General features: G+C 49.2%; 5 protein-coding genes across 5 annotated transcripts; 4 read left to right on the forward strand and 1 right to left on the reverse strand.

Moving 5' to 3' along the window:
* Positions 1-389: 389 nt before the first annotated feature.
* Positions 390-2,900, forward strand: FTJAE_12031 (alpha-glucuronidase A; the record flags this gene model as incomplete). The annotated part of the gene is made up of 1 exon (XM_037345038.1): positions 390-2,900. The coding sequence occupies one exon, from the start codon at positions 390-392 to the stop codon at positions 2,898-2,900; it is 2,511 nt and encodes an 836-aa protein (XP_037200912.1).
* A 434-nt stretch (positions 2,901-3,334) lies between these two features.
* Positions 3,335-4,657, forward strand: FTJAE_12032 (lysophospholipase L1; the record flags this gene model as incomplete). Its single annotated transcript, XM_037345039.1, has 2 exons — positions 3,335-3,418; positions 3,488-4,657. 2 exons carry the CDS (start codon positions 3,335-3,337, stop codon positions 4,655-4,657), a joined length of 1,254 nt encoding a protein of 417 aa, XP_037200913.1.
* A 950-nt stretch (positions 4,658-5,607) lies between these two features.
* On the forward strand, positions 5,608-9,303 carry FTJAE_12033 (uncharacterized protein; the record flags this gene model as incomplete). Its single annotated transcript, XM_037345040.1, has 2 exons — positions 5,608-7,919; positions 7,971-9,303. The coding sequence occupies 2 exons, from the start codon at positions 5,608-5,610 to the stop codon at positions 9,301-9,303; spliced, it is 3,645 nt and encodes a 1,214-aa protein (XP_037200914.1).
* Positions 9,304-10,494: 1,191 nt separating this feature from the next.
* Positions 10,495-12,065, reverse strand: FTJAE_12034 (peroxidase family; the record flags this gene model as incomplete). The annotated part of the gene is made up of 2 exons (XM_037345041.1): positions 10,495-11,969; positions 12,020-12,065. The coding sequence occupies 2 exons, from the start codon at positions 12,063-12,065 to the stop codon at positions 10,495-10,497; spliced, it is 1,521 nt and encodes a 506-aa protein (XP_037200915.1).
* A 1,270-nt stretch (positions 12,066-13,335) lies between these two features.
* Positions 13,336-16,230, forward strand: FTJAE_12035 (heterokaryon incompatibility protein het-E-1; the record flags this gene model as incomplete). Its single annotated transcript, XM_037345042.1, has 2 exons — positions 13,336-14,609; positions 14,658-16,230. 2 exons carry the CDS (start codon positions 13,336-13,338, stop codon positions 16,228-16,230), a joined length of 2,847 nt encoding a protein of 948 aa, XP_037200916.1.
* Between the last annotated feature and the right edge of the window lie 184 nt (positions 16,231-16,414).

The raw sequence follows: 16,414 nt of genomic DNA on the forward strand, positions 1-16,414 counted from the left end.
AATCGGCTACGAAATGCCGAACGAGACTGCGTGGGGGGTTGAAGCGTCACCCGTATTGTGGGCTTTTATCCGCTTTAGCGTAAGAATCGGGTGCCAGATGCCGAGTAAGACCCGCTCAACCGGTCTGCTCAGCTAATGAGGTGCGTATGTTTGCCATTGGACCCTGATTCCTCAGCCCAACATGCGATATTCTCCATGTGCCTGTCATGGTTTGCGTTTACATGTGCTCCAAGCGTGACAGCGAAATAGCCCAATTTATCCGCTGAAATCGCTTCTCACAATCAGTCGGATGCTGTTTATACTCTTAAGAACTGGAATTCCTCAGGTTTATTTATGAATCACGCTTTTAATAAAGAGGTCAATATCTAGTGACAATCATCACAAAAGCCATGAAAATGCTTTCCCCAGAGAGCGGAATCGACGCTTGGCTGCGCTATGCCCCTCTATCCGAGAGCTTGCGGAGCCTTCATAAGCCACTTTCCAGCATCATTGCCCTAAGCACCAACCCTACAAGCCCCGTTTTTATCGCTGGAGAGGAGCTTCAACGTGGCCTCGAACGTATCCTCGGACAAAGTGTACAGGTTGACTCTCGCCTTCACGCTGACACTGGATGTTCAATTATAGTCGGCACTTTGTCAGCTCTGAAGGCGAATGAGGGCAACCCTCTCCTCCAGTCGGTCCCTGCCCTTGATGAAGACGGGTTTTGGCTCGACACAAATGTTCATGGAAGCAACGACATTCACATTGTCGGCCAAAATGAGCGAGGAGCTCTTTATGGCGCATTCGAATACCTGTCTCTCCTTGCACAGGGCAAATTGGCCAACACTAATGTCCAAAAGACATACAATCCCGGCGCAGCTATCAGATATGTCAACGAATGGGACAACCTCGACGGCAGCATAGAAAGAGGTTACGGCGGAAAGTCTATTTTCTTCCGCGACGGCGAGGTCTTGACGGATTTGTCTCGCGTCCGCCAATATGCTCGGTTATTAGCCTCAATTCGCATTAATGGCTGCATTGTGAACAACGTTAACTCGAGCCACAATCTTCTCAACGAAACAAACCTCGATGGGCTCGGTCGAATCGCCGATATAATGCGTCCCTACGGAGTACGTATTGGTGTTTCATTATTTTTCGATACTCCCCGAGGCCTCGCTGGTTTGCCAACATCGGACCCTCTCGATCCCGATGTCATCAACTTCTGGGAGGATATCACGGCCAAGTTATACAAGCGTGTCCCAGATATGCTTGGATACACCATCAAGGCCAACTCAGAAGGTCAACCTGGCCCTCTGACATATGGCCGAACACTTGCGCAAGGAGCCAATATGTTTGCTCGTGCCCTGAAACCTCACGGTGACGGTATCGTCATGTATCGTGCTTTTGTCTACAACCATCACCTGGACGAATCTGATCTCAAGAATGACCGAGCCAATGCCGCAGTTGAGTACTTCGCTCACCTTGATGGGGAGTTCGAAGATAACGTGATCATCCAGATCAAGTTTGGTCCAATAGACTTCCAGATCCGTGAGCCGCCCTCGACTCTGTTCGCCCATCTCCGGAAGACGCCCGTCATCTGTGAGTTCATGGTGTGTCAGGAGTATCTGGGTCAACAGTCACACTACGTGTATATGGCTCCAGAATGGGAGACTATTCTCGGCTTTGATATGCGAATTGACGACAAGCCTTCTCTTGTAAGAGATATTGCCTCTGGCAAGGTCCACGGTCTGAACAAGGGCGGCTATGCTGCAGTGACCAACATCGGGAATGACCCAACATGGCTGGGACACCATCTATCCATGTCAAACCTCTATGCCTACGGCCGATTGTGTTGGGATGCAGCCGCCCCAGCGCAGGATATCCTGCTCGATTGGATTCGCCTGACATTCAACGCAGAGAACCAGAAAGTGATAGACACCATCCGCGACATCGGAATGGAGTCCTGGCCTACATATGAAGCCTACAGCGGTAATCTTGGGATCCAAACTCTGTGTGACATCCTCTACACACATTACGGCCCCAGTCCGGGTTCGCAAGACGGAAACGGCTGGGGCCAATGGACTCGCGCCGATAGCAAGGCCCTTGGTATGGACCGTACCGCTGCCACTGGCACGGGCTATGCAGCTCAATATCCACCTCAGGTCGCTGCTCAGTTTGAGAGGATTGAGACAACGCCGGATGACCTTCTTTTATGGTTTCATCACGTTCCTTACACGCACAAGCTCAAGTCTGGTAAAACTGTAATACAACACATATACAATGCCCACTACGAAGGATCAGCAAACGCACAGACGTTTGTAACAAGGTGGGCTTCCCTGAAGGGCCTCATTGACGATGCTCGCTTTGAGCATGTCGCCTTCAAGCTTGCGTATCAAGCAGGCCATTCACTCGTTTGGCGTGACTCAGTGAACAACTTCTATCTGGCCAAGTGTGGCGTCCCAGATGCCAAGAGCCGCGTCGGGAACTATCCCTGGCGTATAGAGGCCGAAAGCATGCAGTTGAGTGGCTATACCATTGTTGACGTGACGCCTCCCGAAGCGGCGTCTCGTGGCCGTGCCATCGTAGCATCATCGTTGGAAAAGGCCGTTGCAACCACCAAACTAACATTCCCCTCGAGGAGGCATGACATCGCTGTCAACTATTTTGATCACACCGGTGGGCATGCACGGTACGAGCTTCTCCTGGATGGAAAGATTGTCGGAGAGTGGACTAGTGACCTCGATACGCGGCTCGGTCATGACTTCTCAGAGTATCTAGACGGACACTCGGCCACGAGAGTTTACTTCCGTGGTGTCGATACCAGGGAGGGTGCCGAGCTGACTGTGATTGGTTACCCAGATGGAAAGGACATGGCATCGCTAGATTATATCTCAGTTTTGCCGGAAGGCGTGGTGGATTAAATATTTAGTAAGGTTAGTAAATTCCTACTGGCAACGGTCAAACGTTTCCTTGAAACGGTACACAGAAGTCCCCCTAGTAAATTTAGCTTTAAAAACCATTCCATCTTGTCATCACTACCGGGTACATTTGATTACGTATACCGTTCAATTATGGTGCCATGCAAAGGGAGACAGTTGATGTCGTAATACCTCGTATAATCCGAGCTTCGGCGGGTGATTTCTCCACTTGTAGGACGGTTCTGTATTTAACCGGCACTAACGTTCATCACTTGAGGGGTTTGCTGCATTTAGTTAAAGTGACACCTTTAGCACGGCCCTGACCCCCTTTCCTCACAATCAAAACTTCGTTCACAGGTGACGTAACCCTCCCAACTAACAAGCGACGAGTGTATGTACGACCTTTGACACAGAGCCAAGTCAGTCACTCCCTCGAGATGAAGTCTCCCTTCAAGTGGGTAACAGTATGGGCACCAACTCCTCAGCCTACTGAAGAGGCAGATATGCCGCCTTATCCGTTTGTAAGGCCAGCCAAATTCCGTGGTTCCTAACAAAGGGCTTTCTGACCATTGTTGCTTGACCAGACGCAGCGTGGGATCGCTTTTCAGAATACCACCATCCGGCAAACGTTGAGAGTGACAGCTAGCGGTGACTGCATCCGGATTCGCCTGTCCAACCTGTTTGGCTTGGAGACATTGCACATCTCAAGAGTTGTGATTGCTGTTTCTCGGCCACACGACCCGCTCACTCCAGGTGGTTCTCCCTCGATCTTGAAGGAAACAGCACAGTGGGTCCTGTTTGATGGCGAACAACAGATCTCAGTGCCTGGAGGCTCCCACGTGGTATCAGACAGCTTCAATTTCCCAATCAAAGCGGGACAGGTCTTATCGATTACCATCTTTCTCCAGAAAGGCCATCATTCTCAACAGATCACCTCTCACCCGGGCAGTCGCACAGACTCCTGGCTCTGTCATGGCGACCAGTCGATGGCATCTGAACTCTCTGGGCCTGATTTACAGTCATCGACACATTGGTATTTCCTCTCTGGAGTCGAAATGTGTCTCGATGCTATTCATCACGGAACCCTGGTTCTCCTGGGCGACAGCATAACTGACGGGCGCTGTAGCACAGATAACGCAAACGACCGCTGGCCAGACCTTCTATTCGACCGTATGCAGCAACATCCATTCGCACAGAATATTGCCATTATCAACCAGGCCGTCGGGGGCGGAAGGGTTCTACAAGATGGCAAAGGACCAAGCCTTTTGAGTCGTCTAGATCGTGACGCTATCTCTCAGCCAGGTCGACATTACATCTTGGTCTTTCATGGGGTGAATGACATTGGGACGGCAGATTCTGACCTCGTCCTTTTACAAGAGGTCATAAAAGCTCTTAAGAAGGCGTATCGCCAGATTGTTTCACGCTGCCATGCGCACGGTTTGTACGTCTTGGGAGCCACTATTGGGCCAATGGGTGGTAACGAGCCTTATGGAACCTGTGAATTACGTGAAAGGGCGCGCCAGGACGTTAACGAATGGATCCGAAAGTCTGGCGTGTTTGACGCCGTGGTAGACTTTGACTACGTCCTGCGATCTACTGAAGATGCTAGTCGACTGAAGGAAGACTATGACTCTGGAGACCACTTGCACCCGAACGTTGTAGCGTTCGGAGCAATGGCAGCTTCCTTTCCATTGGATATTTTTGAGCAATTTGGCCCAATTCGGGCTTCTGGCTGTGAGCTTATACCACGGAGAACTTGAAGAAATTCGAACGATAGCTTTAGAGTTTGCATGGGCTCTTCTTCAGATTAAGGATTCTATCTCCTGGCCTGACATGAATCTCAAATCACTTAGCCACTCCTTCCTCTCGTGTCAGTAGCAGGCATGTAGAAAGTACCCAGAACCGGTGAAAAGTCAATTCCTCATAATACAAAAGTCTAAGTATGTTGCAATGAAGCAGACTTGGTACTACATCACAAGTCACATTCCTGCCAGATGAGCTATGATGGGCCAGCTCGTACCCAGCGGGTACAGATTCCAATTGAAGATGAACCTGCCGGGTATGACGGAAGTCAATAGAAAGACTAGCGCTTCGAGTAGTTTAAAAATTCTTTCAACTCTTTTACAGTCTTGATTAGGTATACAAGATTTACATATAACTATCCAGAGAAATGGTCCACCTATAGAGTTGTCTCTAGCAGCTCTTTAGACTTTCCCTTTTTCAAAGATCGCCGCTTAGTTACTATCAATTGATTGATTCAAACCCCTCCACTTCTTGCTACTTAGAGATAGGCATCTCGGCAAATTTAAGACACTAGCATTTTTGACCAGTAAGAGAAGATCCACAGCGTAAACCGTTATAGACAGTGAGACACGGATCAACGGCAGTTTGCTCGTATTCAAGTCACCGTTATAGGAATCCCGATGGCAACAGCTCAATGCGTCGCCGTGGATGTTTACGTAGCTGTCATTCTTTATGCTAAGTATGTGAAGAAAACCTTACGCCAAGATTGGCAGGAGATGGCCAAAACAGTGAGAGGTAATATTAAAATCGCGATCATAAACAACCTTATATAAAAATTCCAATATATATATCTATTCAAATGCGCTGCTTGTAATACTCTCTCTGTAGATTACTCTCATCCTTCGTTTAACCCTCCTACGCCAGTCTACCTTTACATTGGTTTTACAACCCTGAAACTAAAATAATAATGCGTTTAACACCCTTTATTCTCCTGGGCCTGGGCCTGGGAGTTATAGGTGACTCTTCAACTATAACTAGTACCTCATCTTCATCAGTCTCTGCCAGCTCATCATCTGCCTCTCCCAGCTCCAGCTCTATCAGCTCCTCATCTGAATCTGCTAGCTCGAGCTCTGTTAGCTCCAGCTCCATCAGCTCCTCTTCGGCTTCAGCATCTGCTAGCTCCAGCTCTGCTAGCTCCTCTTCAGCATCTGCATCTACTAGCTCCAGCTCTATTAGCTCTAGCTCTGTGAGCTCCTCATCTGCCTCTCCCAGCTCTAGCTCTATTAGCTCCTCATCTGCCTCTCCCAGCTCCAGCTCTGCTAGCTCTAGCTCTGTGAGCTCCTCATCTGCCTCTCCCAGCTCCAGCTCTGCTAGCTCCTCTTCAGCATCTGCATCCGCTAGCTCCAGCTCTCCCAGCTCTAGCTCTATTAGTTCTTCATCAGCATCTGCTAGCTCCAGCTCTATTAGCTCTAGCTCTATTAGCTCTTCTTCTGTCAGCTCTTCTCCTGCCAGCTCCTCATCCGCTAGCTCCTCATCTGTCAGCTCCTCGTCTGCTTCTCACAGCTCCAGCTCTGTCAGCTCTACTTCCGCCAGCTCGACACCTTCAGCTAGCTCCTCATCTGCCTCTATCAGCTCCTCATCTGCCAGCTTGACACCCTCAGCTAGCTCCTCTTCCGGCTCCTTATCTGCTTCTGCCAGCTCTGCCTCTACTAGCTCCTCTTCTGCCAGTTCTAGCGGCATTAGTACATCGGCTTCTAGCTCTTCTGTTCCTACCAGCTCTAGCGCCTCTATCAGCTCTTCTGCCAGCTTAGCATCTTCGGCTAGCTCTAGTGGTATCAGTTCATCGGCTTCTATCTCCGGTGCCTCTACCAGCTCTGAGGCTCCCATTAGCTCTGAGGTGTCTACTAGCTCTGGTGTTCCTGCTAGCTCTGTTACCCCTGCCAGCTCTGATATCTCTACCAGCTCTGAGGCTCCCGTCAGCTCTGATGTCTCTACTAGCTCTGATGTCTCTACCAGCTCTGAGGCTCCCGTCAGCTCTGATGTCTCTACCAGCTCTGGTGCTCCTGCTAGCTCTGGTGTTCCCGTCAGCTCTGATATCTCTACTAGCTCTAGTGCCCTGGCCTCGAGCTCTGCCCCTGCTCCTCAGTCTACAAGCTTCTCTACCTCTACCACCTCTACATCTGTCACCACCACCTCGGCATCCATTATTAGCTCTCAATCTGTATCCCTTGACTCAGGTGTTTCCTATGGACAAGGTGCTTCACCCCAGACAGACTCCAATGGTAACGTTGTCGCCGTTGACTTGGTAGCTGGCGCGAACGGTGAGGCGACATTCGATGTCGCCGTTCAAGCCTCCTCTTCCCCCAGTGGCAGCTCCACAACCCTCACATTCGAATACACTGTCAGCGCTTTCAAACGCTTGCGTGCCAAGCGCGCCTTCGAGGGCTGCACTCTGACCATCACAGTTGACGGCAATGTGGTTTACTCCGGACCTGTTGCGTCGACACCTGCTACTTACAGCGAGGCTAGTCAGCCGTTTGTCGCGGAAAGTAACCCGAACATTAAGTTTACACAGACTTGCGGTACTAGTCCCGTAAATCTGGCTGTTAAGGACCTTGCCCTTGTCACTGCTGCGGTTCCTATCGCTACGACTGGTTCTGTCGACGTAACTCAGACTGCAAGCCAGACATCTGCCGAATCTGTTACTGAGACTGTTACCGAGTCTGCTTCAGAGTCTGCTACCGAGTCTGCTACTGATTCGGGTTCTGCTACCGAGTCTGTTACAGAGTCTGCTTCTGAGTCTGCTTCTGAGTCTGCTACTGAGTCTGCTACTGAGTTTCCTACTAGCTCTGCTACAGGCTCCGTTGCCGAGTCTGCTACCGAGTCTGTTACTGAGTCGGCCACTGGTTCTGCTACTGAAACTGCTACTGAGTCGGCTACCGAGTCGGTTACAGAGTCTGCTACCGAGTCTGCTACCGAGTCTGCTACTGGTTCTGCTACTGAGTCTGCCAGTCTTACTACTGAGTCCGCTACTGGTCTTACTACTGGTTCTACCACTGGCTCTGTTACTGGTTCCATCACCCATTCGACTTCTGCTTCCTCTAGCTCTGCCAGCAGCGTGGTCAACCCCCTTGCGGTTGGAGACTTTACTCTCTTCGGCTGTGCCCGCTCTTCTGCTGGTTTTCCTACCTTTGAGCTCGCTAGTTCCAGCGATTCCATGGACCTTAATGTTTGTGCCTCCCTGTGCTCTGACAAGGCCTACTTTGGTGTTTACAACACGTAAGTCCCATTCAACTTCTGTCGATAAACCCCTCGCTAACAAAAACTTAGTGACTGCTACTGTGGTGAGGAAGTTAGCTCCTCAAGCGTTACCCGTGTTGCCATTGATCTTTGCGACACCAAGTGCCCTGGCGATGACTCTGAGTTCTGCGGTGGTAAAGCTGCTTCCAGCCGTATTATGCGCCGTGCGATCCCGAGCAACATCCTCCTCACTGTCTACGTTCACGCTGCTGCTAGCACGGTCACTAAGTTGGCTACCATCACTGCGACTGTCTCAGGCACCACCACTATCACCACTGAGGTCACCAAGACCATTCCTGGCCCCAACCCTACCACCACTGTCATTGAGGAGATCTACATCTGCATCAATGGCAAGTGCACTGCCGAGTCTAACTCTGGCTCTCGTGTTGTCTACGTCATGATTGAGGCTAATGGCGCTGACTGTGATAATGAGTGGGTGTATATCTCTTCCGCTTGCTCATGCCAGGGTGGACAGGAGTATACCGCTATCTTCTGCTCTGGTGGCAGCTGCATTGGCGAGACTGTCTATAAGGCATCTGAGTGCCATGACTGGTATAACTACGAGAACTTCTTTATCCCTGCTGACTGCGGCTGCGGCAAGCAGGGTGAAGCCGCCATCAAGTTCATTCCTTGGGAGAATAAGTGGGGTACTCCCGAGGAGTGCAACGAGCAAGAGATCCCTGTCTGCTCTGAGTGTACCTACGCAACACACTACGCCACAGGCAACAGCACCGCCTCTGGTTCCAATGGCAGCTCTGGCTCTGGTAGCGGTACCTCTGGTTCAGGCAGTTCCGGTTCTGGCAGCTCTGGAAGTGGTAGCTCTGGAAGTGGTAGCTCTGGTTCTGGCAGCTCAGGATCTGGCAGTCCCGGTTCTGGAAGCGGTAGCTCTGGTTCAGGCACTTCCGGTTCTGGCAGTCCCGGTTCTGGTTCTGGTAGCTCTGGTCCTGGAAGCTCTGGTCCTGGCAGCTCCGGTTCAGGCAGCTCCGGTTCAGGTAGCTCCGGTTCTGGCAGCTCTGGAAGTGGTAGCTCTGGAAGTGGTAGCTCTGGTTCTGGCAGCTCAGGATCTGGTAGTCCCGGTTCAGGAAGCGGTAGCTCTGGTTCAGGCACTTCCGGTTCTGGCAGCTCTGGTCCAGGCAGTTCCGGTTCTGGAAGTGGTAGCTCTGATTCTCCTTCTGGATCCGGCAGCTCAGGATCTAGCAGCAGTAGCTCTGGTTCTGGCTCTGGGTCCTCTTCTGGTGCCTCTAGCTCTGCTGTTGGTACTGCTAGCTCTTCTGGTATTCCCGTTACTGCTGGTGCCGTCAAGCAGACTAGCACTTCTATGGCACTTGTCGCTGCTATCGCTGTTATCGCTTCCCTCTTCTAGTAGGTATCTACTCTTGTCTTTCAAGATGTCTACCAGCAGTGCCTGTAGCAAGATGCGGTTTACTATCATGCACCCATTGTCTTACGCACTGTTATACTTCACTTCTATTCCGCTTTTCTTGCTCTAGCTTGGCTTGCGGCTCTTCTTCCTCTTTATACACTATGAGAGTATCAGTATTAGCATCTGTATATATATAGACTCTCTAAATTTATACCATTTATATTTAATTCATAGCTATTCCTACCAGACATTCTGTCTTTAATCCACCTAGAACTACTCTCCGCAATCATGAACCTACTGTGCACTGGCAACTATCAATCATGCCTCTCTGTATAGACATATTAACGCGGACATTAACGGTCAACGTCAACACCTTAGCGAAATTGGGCACGTACTACTCAAAAGCCTCTTATGTGGCAATGACAATTTTGCAGTGTGCGAACAGAGATTTCCTGATCATCATAACAAACCATACTCTGTCGCCTGTATTAATAAGGATGAGAGAGAAGTGAAAGAAACCGCCTAACTACTGACTCGAGAAGATGCGTGAGAACTACTGCTTAATTGCTCTCAATGGGACAACACAAATGAAAGCACGTGGTGACCTCCATCGCCCCCCCAGACTCATACGCTACTGTAACTGCACCGACACTGAAGCATGTGACCTTCCAAGTCCTCGAAAAGAAGAGATAAACTAGTATATGGGGGCTTAGATAGAAGCCATGGGTGAGCACGGGTATTATATTGAAGGAGAGGATCTATGTGCGAGGCGCGTGATATGAGTCATTGAAAAGGAAATTTGCTTAGCTTTATACTGATGGTGATAAAAGCGACCCTTGCGTATGGACCGGTGGTATCCAAATCCAGTTTGCCATTCACCGTGAGTATAAATTCAAAGCAAGGTGTTGCCGGGACTTCTTCACTAGTTGTGTAACCTTTGCCGAATGTTGCTTTGGGGCACCTTCAGCTGTCAAGTCCAGGTAGTGCCAGATTCAAACAGCCCTGAACATCGAAACCGGTATAGCAAGCATCTTACATCCAAACCGGCCCAAAAGATGACTTCGACGACAGAAAGGGTTCGTGCATGTCGATGCGTTGACAAATCAATTAACGCCAGGTCAAGGGACCAAGAAAATGCGCATCAAGTCATGAGGTGCCGAAAGCTATTCTGCTACAAGAACGTTTATCACATCAGACTATCTCGAGCATCCTTGTGACGGCACGATCCAGAATCTCATCAGCCATCTGCCGCGGGACAATTCCGTCTTCATAAGTCGCGGTAATAACTGTATCTCCCCCTTTAACACCGCAAACATGGAAGATAGCCCCGTGTGTGCCCTGGTTGCCATTTACGGCTCCAGCTGAGAATTGCATATCATCGATCCGCCATAGCCCTGTGCTCTTTCCGTCGTACTCTACTTTCGCATTATCGAACGAGCCAATGTTAGAAACGCTGAAAGTAGGCTTGAGAAGGAGAGATATAGAAGGAAATCCGTTGTCAACCACGTTCTCTAGATCAGTCCCCAGACGCTTCACCCCGATCCAGTTTCTTATAGCTTTGCCAGAAATGGCATGTGTCATCTCCTTTTTGTAATGCTTGACCAGCTCCCATACGGAGTGGCAGTCGAGCGATGTCTCTTTGCCATCGCCTTTCGTAATCAGGACTTGACGGAATGGTCCCAGTCTATGCCAGAGCTGCCAGCTTCCTGCTGCGTTCACAAACGTCCCATTCGCTGTTCCTCCACCAACACGAGCCATGGGAAGGCTGGGCCTCAAGTCAAAATTGAAGCGGGTCGCTCCTATCTTTGCGCTCGGGTAAAACTCGTTGGCAAGGACGATGGTAAACATTGTAATGAGTAGAGGTGTAAAGGTGGTTTGATGATTGCGACATGCGGTGAGTATTTCGGACATGTATTCTGCTGGAATACGATACGACGAAATGCGCGTGACGGTTCTATCCTCTGGCTTTGCCACTGCAGTTGCAGACTTGAGGTGAGGTTTTGCAGGGGGAAGATCGCCATAAATGCGATTGTTGCTGTAAAAGAACTTGACAAACAGCCACACTAGCTGCGTCCAAATTAACTCCAAGATGCTGTCTTTCCCTTCCCAAACGTCTTCCGGTTCGATAGGGGATTGTATATTCTCGTCTGCATGCATGAGGGTATCAGGACGAGACATATGCATGGTCTTTTCAGCTGTGGGTGAATTCAGCGAAGCGAGAAATTCGCGATGAAAGACCATCCCGGATATACCATCACCCAGTGAATGATGATAGACAAAGATGACATTGTTCCCTTTCACAAGAAGCTTCCACAACGGGCGATCGGGTTCATCATCAGGCCACCACCACTCATTATGGGCTCTCTCAAGATCATCCGAAGTGACCTCACTATTGTTTCGGTCGCAGTCTAAGACTTCGATGCATTTCTCCAAGTCGATAGTGGGCAGCCTGGCGGTGTGCAGCTCGTGCTTACCTCGATTTGGAGACGGTTTCTGGACAAAGACGTGCCATAAGGCAGGATGAGCTTGCACAACATGGCGTAGTGCTTCAATGATGACGCTTTGGCTAAGTTCTTGTCCATTGACGCATGTATATCGCGCAGAAACCAGAAGGTTTGACCATATACCCAGGCGATGGTATAGATACCATGTACGCTGTAGGGAACCTGCAGCTCAGGTTAGTTTGTTCAATGAGTAATTCCTGCTCGGATCATACCTGTTCCTTTCACTAAAGTATATGCAGCAGGATGCTTGCTGTCCATTTTGAGCTATTTTGTCAAGGCGAGATACTGTAATTATTCTTGATGTTTATTGTAAGCACTATGAGAAATAAGTGGAACTCATGGCCTTGAGCGAGGAGGTCTGTGAACACTGACCCTTGCTCGAAATGGGTGCGGAAGTAAGTTAAGCCGAAGTTGAACTAAGACAGACGTAGAATAGTTTAGGCTTGTTGGCGCGTCGCGTTATGAACACGCGACAGGGGAGCGTGCGTTGGGACTTTGAGCTGATGATAGATATAGTGAAATAAAATGAATAGGATATAAGGCTGATGGTGGCTCAGTTCCGATAATGGCGCAATGTTGTTTTAGGAGAGATAAGACCACAGTTTTCAGCCCAAATAAGAGCAAAATGGGCTTGGCGTTTTATCAAGAGAGAGAAGTCAACGTGTTTTCCAGCCATATTCGCTACCCTGGACACAACCGCATGCTAGCCAGATCACTCACGCCTGAATCATTCCTCGAATTGCATTGCAAGGTCAACTGGAAGACTAAGCATCTACTGTCTACTGACTCTTTTTTTTAATTCTCTATTCTTAACAGGCTTGCCTGGAACACCAGGCATGTAGAACCACTCTTGATTATTAAGTATTAAGCAGATGATACTGCTACTATTACTGGAGACCTTAACACTTGAACGGTCCTCACAGGGGCATCTAACAAATAGTAAGCTTTGGACTAAATAGTTGAAGAGCCCGTTAAAACAGCTGAGATGCTCGTGACAGGCCATAACCAGGAGGCTCTTTAGCTATGAGATCTGTTGGTTTTGTTATCCGACCATCGCACAATCCTTCCTCTTGAGCAGTTCCCCATCACATGGTCTTTGTTCTGTCATCTAATAATTGCTCAGTCCTTCTTCATTCTGCCCCACGTATGTGAGAAATAGGGCAACATTTAGGTAAGGAAGTTGCACAAGAACTGGCTTGGGGATTTTTCAGGCGGTGAGACTTGGAGTGGTTGGTGGTCATTGCTTTGAAGAACGCTGACTGGGCAAAAATAAACCAATATCTGCACTGCCAACAGGTTGAAAACGCCACCAATTTCTCGCTCAGACTGCCAACAGAAAATGCCTTGCATAGCCACTGCGGGGGAAATAACAAATTCACGGATCTCTGTATTTTCCTTCTCAACATCCCCCGAACCCTGGTGTCTTTTGTTTCCCTCACTGACCTGGTGTTTTTACACGATTCCATCGACCGCCGCCAGGGACCACGAACCAACAACTCTTGTTCTTTGCACCAAGCAACCCTGACTTATGGCTGAAGTGCTCGGCGTTGTCGCTAGCGCGATTGCGGTCATCCAGATCTCCAAGGAAGTAATCAGCGCCTGCAAATTCTACATCGAAGCACTCCGCTCCGATGCGCCTACCAGCTTGCGTACCGTTTTAATTGAAGTGTCCACACTCAAGTCCGTTCTTGAGAACTTGGAGTTCATATCGAAATGCGAAACCTTCACAGCCGCCCTGCAAAGCCGACTAGCAGCTTCTGATGGTCCTGTCGAAGGATGCAGGGTCGCGATGATAGCACTGGAGAAGCTGTTTCCGAAGCGATCTCTCCAGATCGGGCAGAACACTTCGAAACGGCAAAAAGTTCAAGCAACATTCGCTACATTGGCATGGCCTCTGAAGCAGGGCCAGGTACAGGACCTTCTCCAGCAGATGAGCCGTCATAAAGAGGGTATCCAGCTCGCTCTGACGACAGAGGCCACGAAGGATATAAAAGATATCAAAGCTGTTTCTGAAGAGATCCGCTCCATATTGACAGAGGGACAACGCCATAGAGTGTACAACTGGCTCACATCAACCGATCCCTCACCAATTCATAACCGGTCACGCAAACTATATGAAGACGGAACCGGGAGTTGGATATTTCGCTCACAATATTGGATCGATTGGCTATCTTTACGTACTCGATGTCTTTGGGTCCACGGTATCCCAGGCTCTGGAAAGACTATCCTCGCATCGTGGTTGATCACAAATACCCAAGCTCATTGCGACAAAGTTTCGACAAGCGACTCGCCTTATGTGAGTGCTTACTATTACTGCTACTTTGGCCATCATCAAGACGAGACGGCGCCATTTCTTCGATGGGTCATCACTCAGCTTTCCCGTGTGGGACGTGTTGTCTCTACTCTCATGCACGATCTTTTCAAACGTGGTACGGAACCGAGCATTCCTGAACTGCTTGGAGCGCTGGAACAACTCCTCCAGATGTTTGGCAGAGTGTACGTTGTGATTGATGCCGTCGACGAGAGCGACCCTCGTGACGAACTTCTTGAGGTCATTCAGACTCTCGTCACTGACCAAAGGTTTTGCAATGTTCAGATCCTTGTCACGAGTCGCGAGTACATCGATATTGAGCGAGTGATGGGGAACGTATCCGTTTCAGTCCCAATGGCAAATGAATTAGTCGAACAGGACATTCGTCTTCACATTCACTCAATCGTGCGATCAAATTTAAAATTCCGATGCTGGCCGCATGATGTTCTTATTGAGGTGGAAGACGCTGTCAGTAAAAAGGCAAATGGAATGTAAGTGTTTAATTATACTGAGCCTATGACTCTGTTGACAAGATCTAGGTTCCGATGGGCCGTTTGTCAGCTACACGAATTGCAGCGCTTGAAGGGTAAACGCGAGATTGTCCGCCTGGCCCTGCAGCAACTTCCTAAAGATCTAGATGAGACCTATGATCGAATTTTCCGTCGCATACCATCCGAGGATTGGCAATTTGTTTCTCATGCCTTTCAATGGCTGTGGTTTTATGCCGAACTTCACCCTTCCTACCTTCACGGCACTCCATCAAGTCTGCTCTTCGATGCAATTGAGAGCAGTACATCACGGTCGAATAATCACAACAACCATGTCCTTTACAATGCTGAAAGACTACGGGAGCTTTGCGGATGTCTTTTCAGTAGTCTGAAGGACCCTATATCCTTTGCGCATTATACAGTTAAAGAGTATTTGGAGTCACACCGAATACGTCAAGGCCCCCTCCTTGTGTTTTCCACTGAAAGGACCAAGGTTTTGTCTACATGTCTGGATACCCTATTGCACCAGGCTCAAACATTCGCATCACATCATCTTAAAGACCTTGAAGCGGGTCACCGTCTACTATTTGACGAGGAAGATCTTTGGGGGAACCTGAACTTCCATGCTGTTTTTCATACACTGGATTTTCTCAGAGAATGGGGGAAAGAGATATCTGAGAGCGATGAACTTTATGGGCGGGTAAAAGCGCTCCTACATCCCTCTACACAATACTTTGGGTGCCTTGGCAAACTTGGCTTCAATGAAGGGAGAGGGTATTGGCTCGAGTTACTGGACGACGCGGGCCTCGCCGACGAGAAATACGCTTGGACTATCGAATGGAATGAAAATTTTACAGACAGTGTTGCATCTTTGTTTCTAAGCCTGCTTCTGATAACAGGCGATATATGTTCACCTCTCATATCCAGACTCATTCAGGAGGCGGACATTCAGGCACTTTTCAGCAACAGGATAATATTAAAACGGGAGGCTGTCCTTTACAGTCGGTCCAACGACGGGCAGGAGAATTCCTTTCTAAATATGTACGAGTTTGATGGACCACTAATTGACGTGGTGGTTCATTTTGTGGATCCAGCATCAAGTCGTCTCGACAGGTTGCTGCTCGACCACACTGGTCTTTACAATCCATCTACAGCTCTCATCCATTTTATAGGTTATTATCAGCCAGAGCCTTTTGCCGAACTTCCCTCTTTCTGTCTGCTGGAACATCTATTGAAAGCTGGAGCTCAACCCAATCTCCCAGGATATCCGATTACACCACTGCAGATAACTGTTGCGGCTCAAAACTTTCAAGGGATTCGCTTACTGCTGGAATTCATGGCAGATCCGAATTATATTGGCGATCCGCTGGGCAGCGCTGGGCGAACAAACAATCTGATGTCCGAGTTCGATAGATTTCGCGGTATGTCGCCTCTTCGTATTTGCAGAAGTGGTGAATATTTGTCCTTGGTAGACAATCTTGTATCCGATAGATTAGAGTCGCGCACGGAAGAAATTGAGGAGCTGCTAGTTGCATACGGTGGGAAAGACTTCCAGTGGGAGTCCGATGAACCATGGACGGGAAAGCTTGGGGGAGCCAGTGAGGGAGGACTGTTGTCAGCTTAGCTACCTCTGAAGAATAATCAGAAATAAATGGAACAATCGATGATCCGATGGACACGCAAGCGGGTACAGCCCAGGCGCTGAGGGATGAATGGGGTCTAGAACATTGCTGACATAGCCAATCAAATCGTTGACGTGACGTGCATCGTCAGATCACCATTTTGTGCAAATGACCCGTGCATTCGGC

Source organism: Fusarium tjaetaba (assembly GCF_013396195.1).
Source record: "Fusarium tjaetaba strain NRRL 66243 chromosome Unknown NRRL66243_c0000313, whole genome shotgun sequence".
NCBI classification, from domain to species: Eukaryota; Fungi; Ascomycota; class Sordariomycetes; order Hypocreales; family Nectriaceae; genus Fusarium; species Fusarium tjaetaba.